The following is a 17,392-nucleotide window of genomic DNA, read 5'->3' on the forward strand; positions in this document are numbered from 1 at the left end:
AACAGGCTGAAGACTCGAGTATGAACGAAAAGTGTTGCGACGCTAGCGTCCACATCTGGTGTCGAACAGTGCCGAGTGGGCAGACGAAGGCTGGCATATGTTGACACAACGCTCCACCAAGATCCAAGCTATTCGAACACGCTCGAAGCATCAGAGATGATTGACAACCTGCATTCGAAGAGATGGAAAACACGATGCCAGGATTGTCACGAATACGACTGATCGACAATGGTGTATTCATTCATGTGTTCTCTTTTGATCTTTAACAAGTCAATACGTAATGGGATTGGACACTATAATTGATTGGGACGTATATATTCCCGAAACCAGACTATTTCCAAATTCTACGAGCTTTCACTCAAAACTTTGTCAGGCTAGTGCAAACGAGGTAGGTGGCATATGTCATCAGGCTCAATGTCGTAGGGCCCTCTGATCAAAAACTATATGATACTTCAACGACACGGACTACGAGATACTCTAGGCTCGGATCTGTGATTTGAGATTTGATTGTTATTTTCCTAACTGATGCTTGCCACATCTGACATACATCCACCAATACTGTACATTAAGATGACCTGGTTAGCCGATGTAGCTTTTCAAGATGTCTAATGTACTGCAATCATCTTCGCCTATAAATGCTAGTCGACTTCATCGACACATCTTCGGATATACGCTAGCGCCTGTTAATACATGTGCCCTAGTTAACAAAAGACTATCTATTTTACATGTCTGATGAGAAGACCTTCAGATTGTAACCACGAAGAAGAGTTTGTGAGGTTAATATCGTCTTGCCTGTTAGAGACCATCAGTCTCCACATGTCTTTCTTCAAACTCTGATCATTATTCAGTAAGTTGCTTACCAGGCTTGATGAGTATTAAGTATGTTGTCTAGCTAAAAAGCAAAGGCTACAAGTATGGCACTTGACAGATTACGAGCATTAGACTGACAGTCTTCTCAAACAATTCAAAATCTCTTGATGTAATACACACAGAATATCTTACTCTATTTGAGCCACTCCATAACATGAACACCAATCAACATGTGTATTCCGGCTAATGGGTTCACATGGTGAAAGTTTGGAGGAGCTAGGTTGACTTAAATACTACCAATATATACGCATGCAGATTAGAAGCTCGAAAGACAATTGTTACAGTGCTTCGAATGCTATTATGAACTGCTTGCCAGGCTTGACGTGTCTCCGCCTCCGGTATTACAGGCCATGCCTAAGAAAGCTTCGACAACTGATCTACTAAGTGTCCCACAACACCATTAACATTGGTCTTCGACACCACAACAATATGTGCAGATCTTTAGTACGTCTAGATACAACTGTGAGATTTCTGCTCGACTTGGTGCAGAATCACTAGGTGTATGTTGAGATGTCATGTTAGCCGTCTCCATTCTGGCACCGAACCTGACTATCATTCCACCAGTATACACCAGGCCTTGAAAATTACTCTACAATCTCTTTCGGTACTTAGGATGAAGTTGTGAAGATCTCAAAAAATCCCAGTAAGTGTGTCAGGGTTGCCATCGAGCTTTTTGTCAGCCCACAGGCCTGCCTCGCAGACGGTGACATCTTTACACAGCTATACTATAATACTACCAATAAGTGAGAGAAACATATAGAGTACGAAAAGACGATTCTATTAGTGCTCTACAAAGGTTGGAAATTCTATGAGTTCTTCACTCATATCCCTTTACCCCAGAATTGACTCTTCGCGGTCAAAGGCCGGACAACACCAATGATATGTCGGTCGCGCCCAAAGTGATCAGAGATACTTTTGAGTATCATGGAAATCCTGTACTTCATACTTGCCAAGCTTGACGTAGAAATATATTGTACATAGATGCTACCATTTGGACTGAAATACCAGAATCTATCTGTTGACGTGACATTATGGCCACTGTGTGCAAAACTGTAAAGACTTCCCTAACTCGTCTTTATATACTCAGAAATCCTGTGTGAAGTGCTTGCCAGGCTTGATATAGATTTGCGCTGATGATACTCCTCCCAGTGAGTCATCCTCGACACCCAAACCAATACTGAACCATGATGTGATACCTATATGTCCCATCCACTTATTAAAGAACCCAGCTATTTATTCAAACCCTATGGACCATCTCCGCGTACGCCTAGGCGAATCAGAGTCCTTCATTACATAGGCGCGCTCGGACGAGCGGCGAGACAGTTCCGGCCATTTCGACACCAATACGCCACCACGATTCATCTCTACCCTTGCAAAACCGCAGCGGCGGGAATTCCAGTACACGATACGTTTGTAGTCTGATGAGTCCATCAGCCTCACTAAGGGATACTATAGAACGACATCAGTGTCAGGACTAAAACGCCACCATCATGCAAGCCCATCACACCCTTCCATGCCGCCACCAACATCACAATCACAGCATTGCATACATCTCTTTACATGTCAGCCTAAGGTCACGTCGATCAAGCAAGTCGGTAATCAGATCACTGCAAATCATATCCAGATCACGCAAGGGAAAGAGGTGGGTTTGTGCATTTTTGGTATCTTTAATCTATTTGTTTTTGGGTATGATATGTCTGCCTGATGCTGTGCATATTCGCACGATCGACGATATGTATTCTGCACCGTATGAGATACTGGGATCTGATTGGGGTATCTGAAGTAGTGACCACGTATCATACATCGTTGCAAGGAACTTGGTGGTGTTCAAGAGAGAAAACACGCAATTCATCCATATTCTCATCATCAAGACTTAAAAAGCTCTTTTGTGGCATTGTGCCCCCTGTATACACAATGCCTGGGGTATCGCGGGTCGTAATCGTCATCGTAATCGTAATCCGGGAAAAGAGTGGAAGATGTGCTTGACTGGGCGCTTCATGAGAAAAGCTGGCAGGCTAGTGACAAGCGAAAGGCTTTTGGGTGCGCTAAGAGCAAGGAATGTTGCCAAAGTAAGGGGGATGCCCGATCGAGATGTGGAGGCAAGCCGATTGTGTTGCCAAAGCAACGCGGAACATATCGACTGCAAATGAGTGACGGTGTGTGGGGTCCGGCAGGGTACCAAGAGGCGCGAATCGTTGATCAGTGACGTGTGGGCCTGCGTCGCACAAACTGTGAAGATACAGGCTACGTGTCCGCACGATCAAGCGTTGGAGAAATCGTCGAATGTAGGAAGTGTTGTATCCTCGTTGGCGCCTGGGCGAAACGCGTCAAAATCATTTGGATAAAAGACCATGCTTGATGCGAAGTTGGTGATGTCACCGTAAGCCATGCGGTCGGAGACAAATGCCTTGTCGATCAGAGTTGCGTCGGCCTGAAGATCTGCATCTTCTTGAGAGTCTATGGCCGGGCTGTCGAGGTAATTAACGAGTTGCTGATAGAACGGGTTGGTATCATAGTTGGGGAGAGCAGCAGTTGGGCAACGGTCAGGTACGTGTTTGCCGGCGTGTTCAGGGACAGCCATATGCGCGGCGAGGATGTCTTGCTCGATGTTTATCCTCAAAGCAGAAGTCCTAGCAATATCTCGCCTCGCGCGGCGCTTGTTGCGAGCAACAATGCGGCGGTCGATCACAGGCGCTGCGATCGGTGTCGCTCCCAAGGCGAAACCACCCTTCTCCATAGTTGAGTTGACAGAGCGTCCGAGGAAAGTCGACGATGAAGTGCTCTCGATAGCGGCATAGGTAGGCGCGTATCCCATTGACTGGACATAGGCGATGATGTCCTCAACTGAGAGCGCAATGTCCACAACTCCGGCGCCGATGCATGCGAACTCGGGAGAGCCGTCGCGAGAGATTATAGGATTACCGTCTTTATTGATTGAGAGAGACCAACCATAAAAGCCGAGGTATGACTCAGGTTCAGGTATATTGAGGTGACCGCAGATGATGATGAGGAACCGGTCTAAGGGAGCTTCATCCTTGCCAACTTGGTCGCGGATGGCAGACCAGGCCTTAGCGAACAAAGACCAGTAGGACTTGTACATATCGCCTTCCCAGAGAAGTCCGATGATGCTGGAGAGCTTCTTCATGGGCCACTTCTTCAACTCAGAGGCCGTGACGTAGTAGCCTACAAGTTTTAGTGATGGTTACCGCAATGGTGAGTAATGGACTTACATCGGAAAGCAACGAACGCGTTGAGAGCTTTCTTGGGTTTCTCTGAAGTGGTGAAGCGAGTGTCATTGACTGGAGGTCCAAGCAGCAGCAGCCTTGCTGTGAGCGCAGCCTGTGCCTTAGGGTCTGGGATTAAACGAAACAACTGGACCATCTGCTTGCCACTGCGAGTCTGAAGAAATCTGTCGATTTCCGCTTCGGCAGGGTTGCGCATGAGACGGGCAACAAAGTCGTTGCTTGACATGACGAGGTTGAGTATTGTTGCAAGAGAGTTCGGAAAAGGTGATTTGAAGGAGATGTTTGGATGGGTTTGGACTGTGAGAAGTAGTCGTTGTAGAGAGATTTTGGAGGAACTGCAAAACGAAAAAGGGTTTGAGCAGTGGGAGTTGGTGGTATTTCGACGAGATGGTGAGAGCAGAGGCTTGGTTTGTGGCCGCGCCAAGGCTGAACAGGCCAGGCAACGAGTCTGCGCGTTTGCAACGGTCAGTGCATGCGTCAACAGCAGTATTTCTTCGCTCACCTGATGAGACTGTCTCAGTCTCCTTCACTTCGTCAAATAACCCTGAATGGTCTCTTCTATAGCGCCATTAAGAGGAGTAGTCTTGCACATTGAGCCTTCTCATAAATGCTATCGCATGTGACATGTATTGTGATGTAACACGGGGATGTGAAAACGAGATGAAGTAGGAGAAGCCCCCAGCTTTTGTCTGCTAATTGGTATTTTGAGACAAAGGAGATAGCATCAAGCCACGCACGAGATAGCGCTAAGATACATGGACCTGATTTGACGAAAGGTATGCCACTAACCAGATGCTGCGCAAATACGGCAACCCCTTGCATACGCGACAAAAGTCGTAGAACTCCAAACATGTCGGTCGTTTCCAAAAGAGACTCCTGGTAATTCTCATGACGACATTCCGTTCGGCCTGATTTCTTGTGTGATTTCTGAAAGGCTCCAATCTCTGACTTGGCCTTTCCAGTCTGCGATGCGTCCGTCACGAACCCTGACTACGACAACTCTGACCTCTGCTCCCTCGACGTAACATTTGGTGCCCCCATCACCTTCTCTTAGTGATTCATCAGCATTTTCTCGTAAATCTATGCCACCACCGCCCCACAGTCCTTCGCCAGCAGGAAGAACCGAGTGTGTGTCCTCGCCACCAGGACTGAAGGTGTTGTTAGCCAGGTGTTGGGCTTTGTACCATGTCTCTTCCTCGGAGCCAGAAGGCACGAGTTCAGCAACGCCATTGATGGTGGCGCTGATGCGACTCAGGGACGCGGTGTTCATGCCAAGGAGAAGTTCGGCCAAGGATCCCGAACGTGGTGCTGGGCCTGACGGCGAGGGCGAGCGACCCGGCTGGCTTAAGGTTGGAGGGCGGTGAGATATCCAGTCATGCACCAGGAGAGAGACTCGAGTGTTGGCCTCGAGATTTTGTGTCTTGCGGGAAGTTGAAGGTGTTGTCATGATGATAGTGGGAGTTGGAGAATACGGAGTGTTAGGTAAGTAGGTGTAGTTCATCAACGAGACGTGAGGAATGTTTTCCGAGCATGTTGCAAGATGGAGCTGTTTGAACTCATTAGTACGGCGCATGAGCATACAAGGGGGTCGGGGGTGTTGGCAATGCACGTGTTTATGGGGTGGGTACAAATCACGACACTTGGCTGGAAGAGTTTGGAGAAACGAAATGCTCAAACAAGCGAGGAGAGGGGTTCATGTGAGTCCCGATGGAAGAATGAGATGAGACAAGATAAAAGCGTTTGGGAGGGACTCACAAAGCGGGCATTCTGGAGGCAGGTCACCACCTCATCCGGCAAGCCGCTAGACATGGCGAGACGGAGCAGGAGGGCGATGAAGACGGTGAGCCAAGAAAGGCACGCTGCCAAAGGTAGACGATGCTGCCGTGCTTGATCAGGCGCGTGAGGACGGTTGGCAGAACTTGATGGAGGGAAGGATGACGTTGCGTGGAGCTTGTCCGTGCAGCATCTCCGCCTCCGCCGAAGCGCGCGGCATTACGCATTCCGACCGCGACACGACGACGCAGCCATTACTTGCTACTCCAACATCCGCGTCTGCGATGGCTGCCCCAAATACAATACCATCTATGGAGGGTACCGACAGTGTCCATCCCGACCCGAACAGCGCATCGTCGCCGACGCATGATGGTGCCCCCGCCTCGCACATTGAGGAAGCAGCTCCCACATCGCCTGAACAAGGGAGCGCACCCCACAATGCGCAGACGCAGCAGCGCGTGCAAGAAATCTTGCACTCAGACGTGGGCGTTTCCACGCTGCTGAACCGCCTCAAGGCCAGCATCGCGAGCGCCAGAGTCAGTGGCCATCACGCCGGGCTCTTCTGCATTCCGATGGCTAACACGCTGGGCAGGACTTTGCCAGCTTTCTCAAACGCCGGGGAGCTCTCGAGGAAGAGCACGCCGGCAGCCTCAAGAAACTGAGCCGCCTGACGCTCGACGGCGTGCGGAAGCCTGACACGCGGCACGAGAGCTACCAGACGCAGTTCGAGCAGGTCCTCCACGCAAACGAGCGCATCGCCGACAATGGCACCCAGTTCGGCCTTGCCTTACACGCCATGCACGAGAACCTGCTCCAGCTGGCCAACAAGATGGACACAAGCCGCAAAACCTGGAAGCAGCAGGGGCTTTCGGCAGAGAACAAGGTTCAAGACGCCGAACGGCTGGCCGAGAAGGCCAAGGCCAAGTACGACCAGCTGGCCGAAGACCTTGACCGGGTCAAGACAGGCGACACAGGTGCGGGCAGGAAGTTTGGCTTGAAGGGGCCCAAGTCGGCCGCCCAGCACGAGGAGGACCTCCAGCGCAAGACACAGGCGGCAGATCAGGACTATGCCGCCAAAGTCCAGACGGCACAGGTCTCCCGCAAAGAGCTCGTCGCGACTCTGCGGCCCCAGGCTGTCTCCGCGCTGCTGGATCTCATCAAGGAAACCGATGCTGCTCTGACCATGGAAATGCAGAAATACGGTAAGTCCACCTGCTGCCTGCATCAACTTCGACTGACGCCGTCATAGCCTCGTTCAACGAGAAACTTGTCGTCAACAATGGCCAGGTCGTCAGTCCACAGCCATCTAAGGGCGCCACTACTCAGGCCCCATCCAGCATCAATCAGCTCATCTACCAGATCAATAATGAGCGCGACTTTGACGAATACATTTTGAGCCATGCCTCTAAAGCACCTATCGCCAAATCAGAGCTACAGTACCTGAAGCATCCGACACAGGCGCAGACGCGGTCACATCCAACACCACCTGCTGCTGCGAGTAGTAACCGACGTACCTCCACGCAGCTGCAAAGTCAGCCGCCACCCTCTTTCTCTATGCCGCAGCCAGATGCCAACCCTCTATCGCCTCAGGGCCCTCCCAGTCTCGAGCCCTCGTTTGGGGGCCCCGCACAGCTACCGCCTTCGTCGCTGCAATCGCAACCACAGCCTTCCCAAGCGCCGCAGTTCAACAACTCGCCCTACTCACCCGTGGGGCCCACGCCTTACCCACAGTCAGACTACCCTCGTGGACCTGTCGGTCAGGCTACGGCACAGCAGACTAGCGGAGTTCTTTACAACAATGCCCAACCCCCGGTCAATCCCGTCTTCGGCGTCACTCTGGAAGACCTGTTCCACCGAGATGGCTCACCCGTACCCATGGTAGTCTATCAGTGTATTCAGGCTGTGGATCTATACGGATTGGAAGTAGAGGGCATCTATCGTATCCCCGGAACCTCGTCGCATATTCAGCAAATGAAAGCTCTCTTTGACAGTGGTAGGTATTTATGAGAATTCATCAATGCGTTCGACTAACGCATACAGACGCTTCTCAAGTAGATTTCCGCAACCCAGAGTCGTTTCAGCACGACGTCAACAGCGTGGCTGGTTTGCTGAAACAGTTTTTCCGCGAGCTTCCTGATCCACTGCTCACCCGCGAATTCTATGGCAAGTATATCGATGCTGCACGCATCGATGACGAGACCATGCGCCGTGATTCCATGCACGCGCTAATCAATGCTTTACCCGATCCGAACTATGCGACACTTCGTGCCCTTGTTTTGCACCTGCATCGTGTGCAGCAATCTTCCGAGGTTAACCGCATGAGCACCGCAAATCTGGGTATCTGTTGGGCGTAAGTCATCACTCGACCGGATCTATGTATCAACTGACCTCGTATAGGCCGTCCATAATGGGTCCGCACAAAGGCAACAATATGGCTGATGCCGGTCTGCAAGCCCGCGTGGTCATTACCATTCTTGACAACGTGCTCCAGATATTTGACGAGGACTGAACATCCATCTTGCCTGGGCATGTGCTCATTTCTGTCATGTTCTTGCAATCTCAGATCACGTTTCCTTTTACCCCCGGGGTGTCCAGTGTCTCATCTAGTGTGGGCTCCGCCAGTGTGGGACGGCTATCGCATTCGTGGATAGCTCTTCATGTATGATCATAGTAGAGTATGAGGAAAGCAGGGACCAAGCTACATGTTAAGAGGGTCTTGTCGCTGCTTGCTGCTTGCCAAGGTATAAATAGCCACACGCATGTAAGGAGCAGCTGGGGATGGCGGCGTTTGAGGTCGAGGTCGGGAAGTGAATTGATCCAAATGGTCTCATTTCAATCTGGTGGTACATATTGGGCTGCTACGACCATGTCAAAAGATGAGATACAGAAAATAAGACTGTGGATCTGAACTTTTGGCTTGAAGACGCGATGAAAGCGTTCGGCGCGACCTTGATATGTAGACGCGTGACGGCGGTTGGGAAGGTTTGCAGTGGGGCCCGCTTACCCCAGTGCCCCAGGCGGATACCTAGGCAGCGGGACGCTAGCGAGCTTGACAGGGAGAGCTGCAGTAGGCTGATTGAGGGGAAGCTGTGCTGTAGCCCGCCCAAACCGACACAAACACCACCATCACTCCACTTCCTACACGCTGTCGGCGTTGGTGTGCAACTTAACCTCACCTTCCAACTTCGGCCCTGACAAAACCATCATGCTCACACGCCGTGTTTGTGCCAGTGTGCGCGGCATCCTCTCCCCGCCATGTGCCACTGCCGTCCGCTCTCAAGCCTTCAGTACTGGCGCTCCGACACAAAGCCCGGCTAAAGCTCCTACCCTCGCCGACATCACACCCGACAGTGCTGCCAGCTTCAACGAGAAGCAGAAGAGCTTTCGCGACGGTCTGGTAGCTGCTCAGAAGCGAAAGGAACAGGAAGAGCGTCCGTTGCATATCGCCCAACCTGAATTGCCCAAGAGCGCTAACATGATAAACTACAGGAGATGCCCGCGCCCGTGAGCAAGAAAACGGCAAGAAGAAGGGCGGTGCGCTATCATCTCTCATCTACGGCACGCCCGAGGGCCGCGAACTCGACAAGGACATTGAGCGTAGCTTTTCTCAGGTCTTAGCTCGCGGCAAATACGTCCACTCCATTGTATTTCACGAGGTACTGCAAGACAAGGTCGACGAGTACACCGAGTTAGTTGGAAGCTGGTACCCGAAGATGGCGTCTATTCCCGAGAACAAGGTCCATCTAGTAGGCAGCTGGAGGACGGAAGTGGGAGATTGCAACACCTTTGGTAAGTCTGCAATTCGCTCCAACGCTCGCTCTTGTCTCAATATGCTAATTATGCACCAAAGTACATATCTGGGAGTACCAACGCTACGAGGGTTACCACGAATCGCTACACAACATCCAATCCCATCCAGAGTTCCCTGCGTTCGATGCCAAACTCAGGACCTTGATCAAATCCAAGCAAAACTCCCTCATGCAAGAGTTCTCCTTCTGGCCTACGACACCGCCACGCCAGCTCGGTGGCTTGTTCGAATTGCGCTCGTACACACTACATCCTGGCAATCTGCTCGAGTGGGAGACACATTGGCGACGTGGCTTGAAGGCCAGGCGGGAAGTCATGGAGGGTGTGGGTGCTTGGTTTGTCCAGATTGGTGATCTGAACACAGTACACCATCTGTGGCAATTCGCCAACCTGGAGGAACGCAAGGTCCGTCGCGAACAGAGCTGGAGCGTAGAAGGCTGGGGCGAGACAGTGCACAAGACAGTGCCACTCATCCAGACCATGAGGAGCAGGATCTTGATTCCTTGCTCCTGGAGCACTGTTGCATAAGCTTCGATTGCACCGATCAAGCCACTCATCTGGCGTACGACCAAGTAAATGGCGACTGTGCGCTGCTTGCAGTGAGATGGTGTCATGTCTGCCGAATAATATATGTGAGGAAGATTGATCACAATGTTTCAGAATGAGATTAGTATTACTAGTGAAGTTACCAAGCATCCAGCATCTAAGTGGTGCGAAATTGCGAGGCGCTGCATCAATTTCAGATACACATTTGTAGAACATGATCTTCTACCTCATTCGTTGTGCACGCGCAGGTAGTAGTCGTACCTGACATACCGTTTTCGCGCTAAGAGGTTGCCAAAACCGGCGGCCAGAGGCTACGTCATAAGATTTTGCGCTTGGCACACCACCCACATAGCAACAACGCCGCCCAAATCATTTTCGCTACCAGAACCCCACCACAACTCGCCAACAGTTGCTGGTGCTAAGGGAACCACACACTATGGTGTACATACGACAGGATAAGCTGCCAAAGCTCAGGGAGTACAAGTACTCCGGCGTGGATCACAGCTTGCTTTCACAATATGTCCTCAAGCCTTTCTACTCTCATGTGGTCATCAAATGCTTTCCTATGTGGATGGCGTAAGTATTTTCAACATCTCATACGAAGCAATACTAACATGTCTTAGACCCAACCTTGTAAGTTTAGCATCAAGCAAAAGATTTTACATGTCGAACCCCACGGCAAGAGCTTCGTCCTTACTTACATAATGCTGCAGATAACACTCTCTGGGTTCGGGTTCATCATAGTCAACTTCCTCACTTTGCTCTGGTATACACCGACCCTTGATCAAGATTGTCCGCCGTGGGTGTACGCCAGCTGGGCCATCGGACTGTTCCTCTACCAAACATTCGATGCTGTGGATGGGAGTCAGGCCCGCAGGACTCGCCAGAGCGGTCCTCTAGGCGAGCTGTTCGATCATGGAGTCGATGCGATCAACACGACACTGGAAGTATTGTTGTTCTCCGCGACAATGAATCTTGGCCAAGGCTGGAAGACAGTCCTCACGCTCTTTGCATGTAAGCCAGCACCTTGACATTACTCGCTTTGCGTCCTATCTTACTAACTACTGCAGCATCTTTAACGTTCTACGTGCAAACCTGGGATGAGTACCATACCCATACACTGACTCTTGGTGTTATCTCTGGCCCAGTTGAGGGTATTATAACCTTGTGCATAGTGTATGCCTCAACGGCCTACCTTGGTGGAGGTAGCTTCTGGCAACGCTCCATGATCCAAAGTCTCGGAGTGAAAGAGCAAGGATTCATTCCGCAAGTGCTGTACAATCTGGCATGGAACGAATGGTACATGGTCTATGGAGGAGTTGTGCTCGTGTTTAACACTGTTTCAAGGTATGAACACTTGCCACTGCACGAAACAGTAGGCTGACAATGACACAGCGCGCAAAATGTAATGAAGGCGCGTCGTGCCCGTGGTCAAAAGGCGCGAGTCGCTCTCCTGGGTCTTCTTACCTTCGGGGCGGCTTGGATCCTCATCACGGCGTACTTGTACCTGCAACCTATGATCTTGCATCACCATCTGGTTCCGTTCATCTTCTACGCTGGTCTCATCAACGCGTACTCAGTGGGCCGCATGATCATCTCTCACCTTACGAAATCCCGTTTTCCTCGAGGCAACGTACTAATGTACCCTCTCATCTACGGAGTGATCGACTCGCTCGGGCCATGGCTACAGGAGCACATCGGTGTGGGCTGGCCAAGTGCCTTGGGCAACGATGTTTATCAGGTCGCCTTTGTGTTCATGTGTCTAGGTCTTGCTGTCGGTGTGCACGGAAGCTTCATCGTGGATGTTATTTGGACGATCTGCGACTATTTGGACATTTGGTGTCTCACGATCAAGTACCCCTACCAGCCGGTAGAAGAAAACATCGAACGGAAGGCACAATGATGATCAAGCTACTGGGCCTCAGACACAAGGGGGGATTGAAAGGGCTAATGAGATCAATCCTACTATGATTTCCTTTGCTTTGAGATCTTTGCGTACGCTCGCAGGAATTCATTATCATATCTAGATTGTAGAGCTGTTGGCTGAGTAGCTTTACGAGGAGCACGACGGCAAGTTAATGTAGTTCAGTGAAATAAACCACATGTTCTTTCTGCACATATTGTCAACCTTAACGTCAGACATTCATATATGTACCTGCCGCATTTCAAGGTTCCCTGAGATTGATTGTGCCGACCCACATTATGTGACCCGTGGACACGTCTGGTACGTGAGCCACGCTAGACCGATGTAGGTCACCTCCGAGCGCGTCTCCGCAATCACTCATCAACCGGAGCCAGGACTCTACAACCTTCAACGCAAACATGTCAACCGTGGGGGTAAATCTGGCTGTTACTAAAGACGGTGAGAGCTACAACAAACTACAGCGGCCCGATAGTTACCTTATACCGACACAGCCGCCCTCCATATCCCCCTCGACAGCGCCCCCGACCGCATACGGCAGCAAAAGAAAGTGCGCGCAAGAAGAGGTCCCTGATGTTAAGCGCGCCAGGATCGAGCGCATCACGGCGCACCCTAAAAAACGACCACGCGCTGTGGATTCGTACCAGGAGTATGGAACACGGACGGTGCTACCAGGACTCGATGGTGAAGAGCAGTCATCCGACGAGTCTACAAGCGAAGCGTTGGCCTACCTTCACGGTGTCCGGTAAGTGCTTACTCTATCTTTCGAAACCCTCTCACATAAGAGCATCATTAAGTGCATCGCTTATACATGAGACATAGGTCTGAAGCATCGGCGATTCCCACTTTACTCATAGCCCCAAATAACGTCAACGCTGGCAATCTCGACTCGGACTATGACGAATCGAACTACAAAAGCCCCATGGACACTCAACGCGTCATGTATAGGGAAGGGACATGGATAGCCGTGGATAGGGAGCACAACGCTACCAAATGGGAAACAGACTCATTTGCCCTTGATCCACAGGAAGCTTGCACCAATGTTCTCCTCCAGCGCTTTCGAAACCTTCGCAAGAAACTCGCCGACATTCGGAGGTATGGACGACTACCAGACACAGCGGCGAACCGCGCAAACGCAGAAAAGTCTGGGAAGCAGGAATGGTCGGAAACCATAGAGAAGGACTTGCCGATCCTTCACGAGATCGTGTACATGGACGAATCGACGCTATATATGGCTCTACAAGGTTGCACGTTAGCCTTGGGTCGATCAGCTAAGATATCCCAGGAGAAGAGCTGCTGGATATGGACCTTGTTGGCCCTGGTTGGAGATTTCGGTACTTTGGACCATGAGCGTGTGAGCAGGATCCGAGACTTGGGGCTCAGTGCAGGCCGGCTAGTGGGCCGACTCTACGCAGACAACGCAACATTGACGAGTGATGCACAAGAAGACGAGGACACTAGTCCCGAAGTCCCAGAGACCAATCCTGGAGAACAAACACCTGGAACTCATGACGCGGGGGATCTCGCGCAAAAAGACACACAAACTCTGCACGGTGTGCCTGATGAGAAAGACAATGTACTAGACTCGACGTCCATCAGAAATGACGACGTCGCGCTGGGTCAAAACACAGTCATTGAAGAGACGGATGATTCTGACGCAGAGATGATCATGTCTGAGGATGAAGTTAAATCCGAAAGCATTCCGGAAGATGGAGGTCTCGAGGAGGCTCGAGCGCGTCTTCTTTCGCAACTCGGAGATCGGTTGGTACATTCACAAGTGCCTCTGCCTCATACGCCCCCAACGCAAGTCCATCATCACCTCTCACGGGTCGAGGCTGAGAGGCAGCGACAAGAGATACGCCGGGGAGAACTGCAGCAAACTGCGAGTGCCACCAAATTAGCCCCAATTTCCGAGCCGACGCAGGCCAAACCACAGTCCATTACCCCATTGTCCGAGAGTGACTGGAACACCAGGGTAGCCATCGACATGATTCTGACAGTTGTAGCTGAGTGCTATGGACAAAGAGATCTGCTAAAATTTCGACTGGCCTGGTAGTTGCACGCAGAGAGATGACTAGAAACCCATGCATCAATTTATTCGTTGTAATTGTGTGACAACATTTTGGCTACCGCTGTGACGTCGGTGTGAAGATGCACGGGCCAAGTCGCGGAGTAGAACGATTCTTTGCACATGCGCGCTTGCTCTTGGGCGATTGAGTCACTTTCCAGGTCCATGCAGCGCATTTCACCCCACTTTGTCTGCCCCGCGCTCTTCCAGGACGCCCTCCGATATACCTTCGCATACCGTAAAGTCAGCCTAACAACTATCCGAACCCACATTCTCGCACCCCGCCGCCGCTTCTGTACGCAAACTTCGTCTTTGGGCTTCGACGACGACATGGGCAAAGAAGACAAGAACAAATCGTTCAACCTGAAGGTGCCAAAGGGCACACGCGACTGTACGTATTGCCCACATTGCGCCCAAACGACTCGCTAACTATCTCAGGGACCGGCGAGGATGCCGCACTTCGCGACAACCTGTTCCAAACCGTAACGGAAGTTTTCAAGCGCCACGGTGCTACGACACTCGACACGCCCGTCTTTGAACTGAAAGAGATCCTCAGCGGTAAATATGGAGAAGACTCGAAGTTGATATACGATCTACAGGATCAAGGCGGCGAGCTCTGCTCACTGCGCTACGATCTCACCGTTCCGCTTGCAAGATGGCTCGCCATGAATCCTAGCGTTCAGAACTTCAAGAGATACCAAATCGCTAAGGTGTATCGCCGCGACCAACCAGCGATGACCAAGGGCCGCATGCGAGAGTTTTACCAATGCGACTTCGATATTGCGGGTTCCTACGACGCCATGATCCCAGATGCCGAAGTACTCAAGATCGCGACCGACGTTTTCGATGCGCTCAAGTGGGATTCGTACACAATCAAGATAAATCACAGGAAGATTCTAGACGGCATGTTCAAGGCTGCTGGCGTCAAGGCAGAACTGATACGGCCAATCAGCTCGGCAGTAGACAAACTAGACAAGGTAAGCAGAAGAGCTCCAGGTCTCTGCCAGTTACTAACACGCTGCAGCTACCATGGTCAGAGGTCAAGCAGGAAATGGAGACCAAGGGACTGCCAGCAGACATTGCCGATAAGATTGGTGAATGGGTGCAGCGCAAAGGCGGTGACGACATCATCGACTATCTCAAGACGAACGAGACTCTCTCTCAGTCGGAAGATGTCAGCCAGGGTGTTCGGGAGATGGAACAGCTCTTCTCATACCTCGATGCTTTTGGTGCCCGCAAGAGGATCTCTTTCGATCTCTCACTCGCCAGAGGTCTAGACTACTACACTGGGCTCATTTACGAGGTAGTTACAGAAGGCTCAGCGCCGCGCGTACAAGGTCAGCAGCAAGAAATCGGTGTAGGAAGTGTCGCCGCCGGTGGTCGTTACGACGGGCTTGTGGGCATGTTCAGTGGCAAGCCTATTCCTTGCGTTGGCATATCCTTCGGCATTGATCGAATCATTAGCATCATGAAAGCCCGCGGCCAGTCGACACAGCGTGCCAAAGATGTCGATGCGTTCGTCGCAGCCTTTGGTGGTAAAGGCTTCACTGGCCTATTGACAGAACGTATGCAAGTCGCTCAAGAGCTATGGGCTGCAGGCATCAAGGCTGAGTTCTCGTACAAACTGAAGCCGAAACTCCCTCAGCAATTCAAACAAGCTGAGGTGGCCGGCGTCCCGCTCCTCGTTATCCTTGGTGAGGATGAGCTCAAAGACGGCAAGGTCAAGATTAAGGTCCTGGGAATCAAAGACGACAACGACCCCGAGAAAGATGGCGTACTAGTCAACAGAACTGATATGATTGCCGAAATTCGGAAGCGACTACCAAGTGCAGCTTGATCGCAGTTGGCGGGCGGACTTTCAGACTGATGGTGCACTTATAGATACCCATAGACTACATTCTACCAGCTCTCCTACTCAGGGTTCACAGTGCCCTTCGCAAGGACCAAATTTGGGGAGAGTCTAGAAGAACAAAAGCATGTATACTTCGATCTAGGACGGACACGACGTGGATCTTTCCAGTCGGGTGCATAATGGTCTCCCTAACATTACCTGAGTCGGACGTGTACAGATATACAATGCACATATATCCAAAAAAAAAAAAAAAAAAAAAAAAAGAGAAAAAAAGGTCTACTGAACATTACCGTGGTGCTTCACCAGGTCCTTTTCTTTCGAGTCTGCATTAATGTTGTTGCTGCGTTGTTAGAAAGACCAGAACTGTGCAGCACCAATCTGTATGGAGACGTAAAAGAGAACTTGTTGATCTATGCAGTGGGACAAATGACAGTCTTATGTACAGACGCATAGCTAAAGGAGAATTCCGCACTCTGCTGCCATGTGGTTTTGATTGGAAATTGGGTAGTTGATGGAAGTTTGCGTGTCTAGTAGCCGTCCTTGCCCCACTTGTTGTATGTGTCGTGGAGTTCCTATGGTCGTCAATACAGTCTGATTCCTTGTGGTCATTGGTTTCAGCTTACCTTGGGGAGAGTGACATTGGGAATGACGACCACATTAAGTGCAGAAGGCGCATCCTTCTTGACGCTGGTGTCACCCCCAGGGTGGTACTGGTATGGGCCTACACCACCATCCTGCTTCCAAGGCTCACTGCCTGCGGCCTTGGCGACGGCTCGTTCCGAAGAGGCACTGGTAGGAGAGCGGGCTTGCAATTGTCAGCATGTGAAGACGGGTGCACAAGGCAGAATTGATGTATTCGGGAACATACAGAAGTGCCATCCTGCCAGGCCGAAAACACCGCTCATGATAGCGAACAGAACCTGTAGACGAATCAGCCATCCGCCTTGTGTTTCACAATTGACTTGTCGCATCATACGTAGAGTTCGGGGTCGCGCTTCGCTCCGGTCTTGAGGGCGTTCTTGCCGGCTTGTCTCTCGCCCTCGGCGGCGGCGCTGGCCCATCGTCGAAGAGTAGGCGCAGGACGGACGCGCGGGGCGGCGCGGAAGGCCGAGCGGGCAATGATGGAGGACATGATGGGGTGTGACTGGCGTGGATGGGATGCGAGCTATGGGATGCGTGTAGCGCGGAGCAGTGGTTCGATGTTGAATCTCGCGGACGCCAAGCTTCGCGGCTGCGTCACAGCGACGGCCATACCGGAAACAGTCAGGCGGACCTTGCAGTGCGCCGGGCAACGTCGAAGGGTCGAGCAT

At 51.3% G+C, this 17,392-nt stretch overlaps 8 protein-coding genes across 8 annotated transcripts; 5 read left to right on the forward strand and 3 right to left on the reverse strand.

Annotated features, from left to right (window-relative positions):
* Positions 1 to 2,933: 2,933 nt before the first annotated feature.
* BKA58DRAFT_84101 (mating type protein MAT1-1-1) lies at positions 2,934 to 4,698 on the reverse strand. The gene is made up of 3 exons (XM_046176016.1): positions 4,618 to 4,698; positions 4,101 to 4,563; positions 2,934 to 4,053 (listed from the first exon to the last, which is right to left on the reverse strand). Exons 2-3 carry the CDS (start codon positions 4,339 to 4,341, stop codon positions 3,131 to 3,133), a joined length of 1,164 nt encoding a protein of 387 aa, XP_046028679.1. The 5' UTR covers positions 4,342 to 4,563; positions 4,618 to 4,698; the 3' UTR covers positions 2,934 to 3,130.
* On the reverse strand, positions 4,691 to 6,039 carry BKA58DRAFT_376051 (uncharacterized protein). Its single transcript, XM_046169472.1, has 2 exons — positions 5,871 to 6,039; positions 4,691 to 5,819 (listed from the first exon to the last, which is right to left on the reverse strand). The coding sequence occupies exon 2, from the start codon at positions 5,692 to 5,694 to the stop codon at positions 5,002 to 5,004; it is 693 nt and encodes a 230-aa protein (XP_046028680.1). The 5' UTR covers positions 5,695 to 5,819; positions 5,871 to 6,039; the 3' UTR covers positions 4,691 to 5,001.
* A 160-nt stretch (positions 6,040 to 6,199) lies between these two features.
* Positions 6,200 to 8,397, forward strand: BKA58DRAFT_408589 (uncharacterized protein; the record flags this gene model as incomplete). The annotated part of the gene is made up of 5 exons (XM_046172096.1): positions 6,200 to 6,424; positions 6,481 to 7,090; positions 7,138 to 7,881; positions 7,929 to 8,238; positions 8,286 to 8,397. The coding sequence occupies 5 exons, from the start codon at positions 6,200 to 6,202 to the stop codon at positions 8,395 to 8,397; spliced, it is 2,001 nt and encodes a 666-aa protein (XP_046028681.1).
* Positions 8,398 to 8,827: 430 nt separating this feature from the next.
* BKA58DRAFT_84128 (NIPSNAP-domain-containing protein) lies at positions 8,828 to 10,577 on the forward strand. Its single transcript, XM_046176017.1, has 3 exons — positions 8,828 to 9,319; positions 9,378 to 9,677; positions 9,739 to 10,577. Exons 1-3 carry the CDS (start codon positions 9,094 to 9,096, stop codon positions 10,221 to 10,223), a joined length of 1,011 nt encoding a protein of 336 aa, XP_046028682.1. The 5' UTR covers positions 8,828 to 9,093; the 3' UTR covers positions 10,224 to 10,577.
* Positions 10,578 to 10,591: 14 nt separating this feature from the next.
* On the forward strand, positions 10,592 to 12,357 carry BKA58DRAFT_376059 (ethanolaminephosphotransferase). Its single transcript, XM_046169473.1, has 5 exons — positions 10,592 to 10,817; positions 10,865 to 10,874; positions 10,955 to 11,255; positions 11,312 to 11,588; positions 11,637 to 12,357. The coding sequence occupies exons 1-5, from the start codon at positions 10,678 to 10,680 to the stop codon at positions 12,142 to 12,144; spliced, it is 1,236 nt and encodes a 411-aa protein (XP_046028683.1). The 5' UTR covers positions 10,592 to 10,677; the 3' UTR covers positions 12,145 to 12,357.
* Positions 12,358 to 12,530: 173 nt separating this feature from the next.
* On the forward strand, positions 12,531 to 14,277 carry BKA58DRAFT_376061 (uncharacterized protein). Its single transcript, XM_046169474.1, has 2 exons — positions 12,531 to 12,907; positions 12,985 to 14,277. The coding sequence occupies exons 1-2, from the start codon at positions 12,564 to 12,566 to the stop codon at positions 14,216 to 14,218; spliced, it is 1,578 nt and encodes a 525-aa protein (XP_046028684.1). The 5' UTR covers positions 12,531 to 12,563; the 3' UTR covers positions 14,219 to 14,277.
* Positions 14,278 to 14,379: 102 nt separating this feature from the next.
* BKA58DRAFT_376062 (uncharacterized protein) lies at positions 14,380 to 16,355 on the forward strand. The gene is made up of 3 exons (XM_046169475.1): positions 14,380 to 14,621; positions 14,669 to 15,207; positions 15,255 to 16,355. The coding sequence occupies exons 1-3, from the start codon at positions 14,396 to 14,398 to the stop codon at positions 16,065 to 16,067; spliced, it is 1,578 nt and encodes a 525-aa protein (XP_046028685.1). The 5' UTR covers positions 14,380 to 14,395; the 3' UTR covers positions 16,068 to 16,355.
* BKA58DRAFT_376063 (uncharacterized protein) lies at positions 16,323 to 17,269 on the reverse strand. The gene is made up of 4 exons (XM_046169476.1): positions 17,059 to 17,269; positions 16,951 to 17,002; positions 16,706 to 16,887; positions 16,323 to 16,654 (listed from the first exon to the last, which is right to left on the reverse strand). The coding sequence occupies exons 1-4, from the start codon at positions 17,212 to 17,214 to the stop codon at positions 16,610 to 16,612; spliced, it is 435 nt and encodes a 144-aa protein (XP_046028686.1). The 5' UTR covers positions 17,215 to 17,269; the 3' UTR covers positions 16,323 to 16,609.
* Between the last annotated feature and the right edge of the window lie 123 nt (positions 17,270 to 17,392).

Source organism: Alternaria rosae (assembly GCF_020736505.1).
Source record: "Alternaria rosae strain MPI-PUGE-AT-0040 chromosome Unknown BKA58scaffold_2, whole genome shotgun sequence".
Lineage (NCBI taxonomy): Eukaryota > Fungi > Ascomycota > Dothideomycetes > Pleosporales > Pleosporaceae > Alternaria > Alternaria rosae.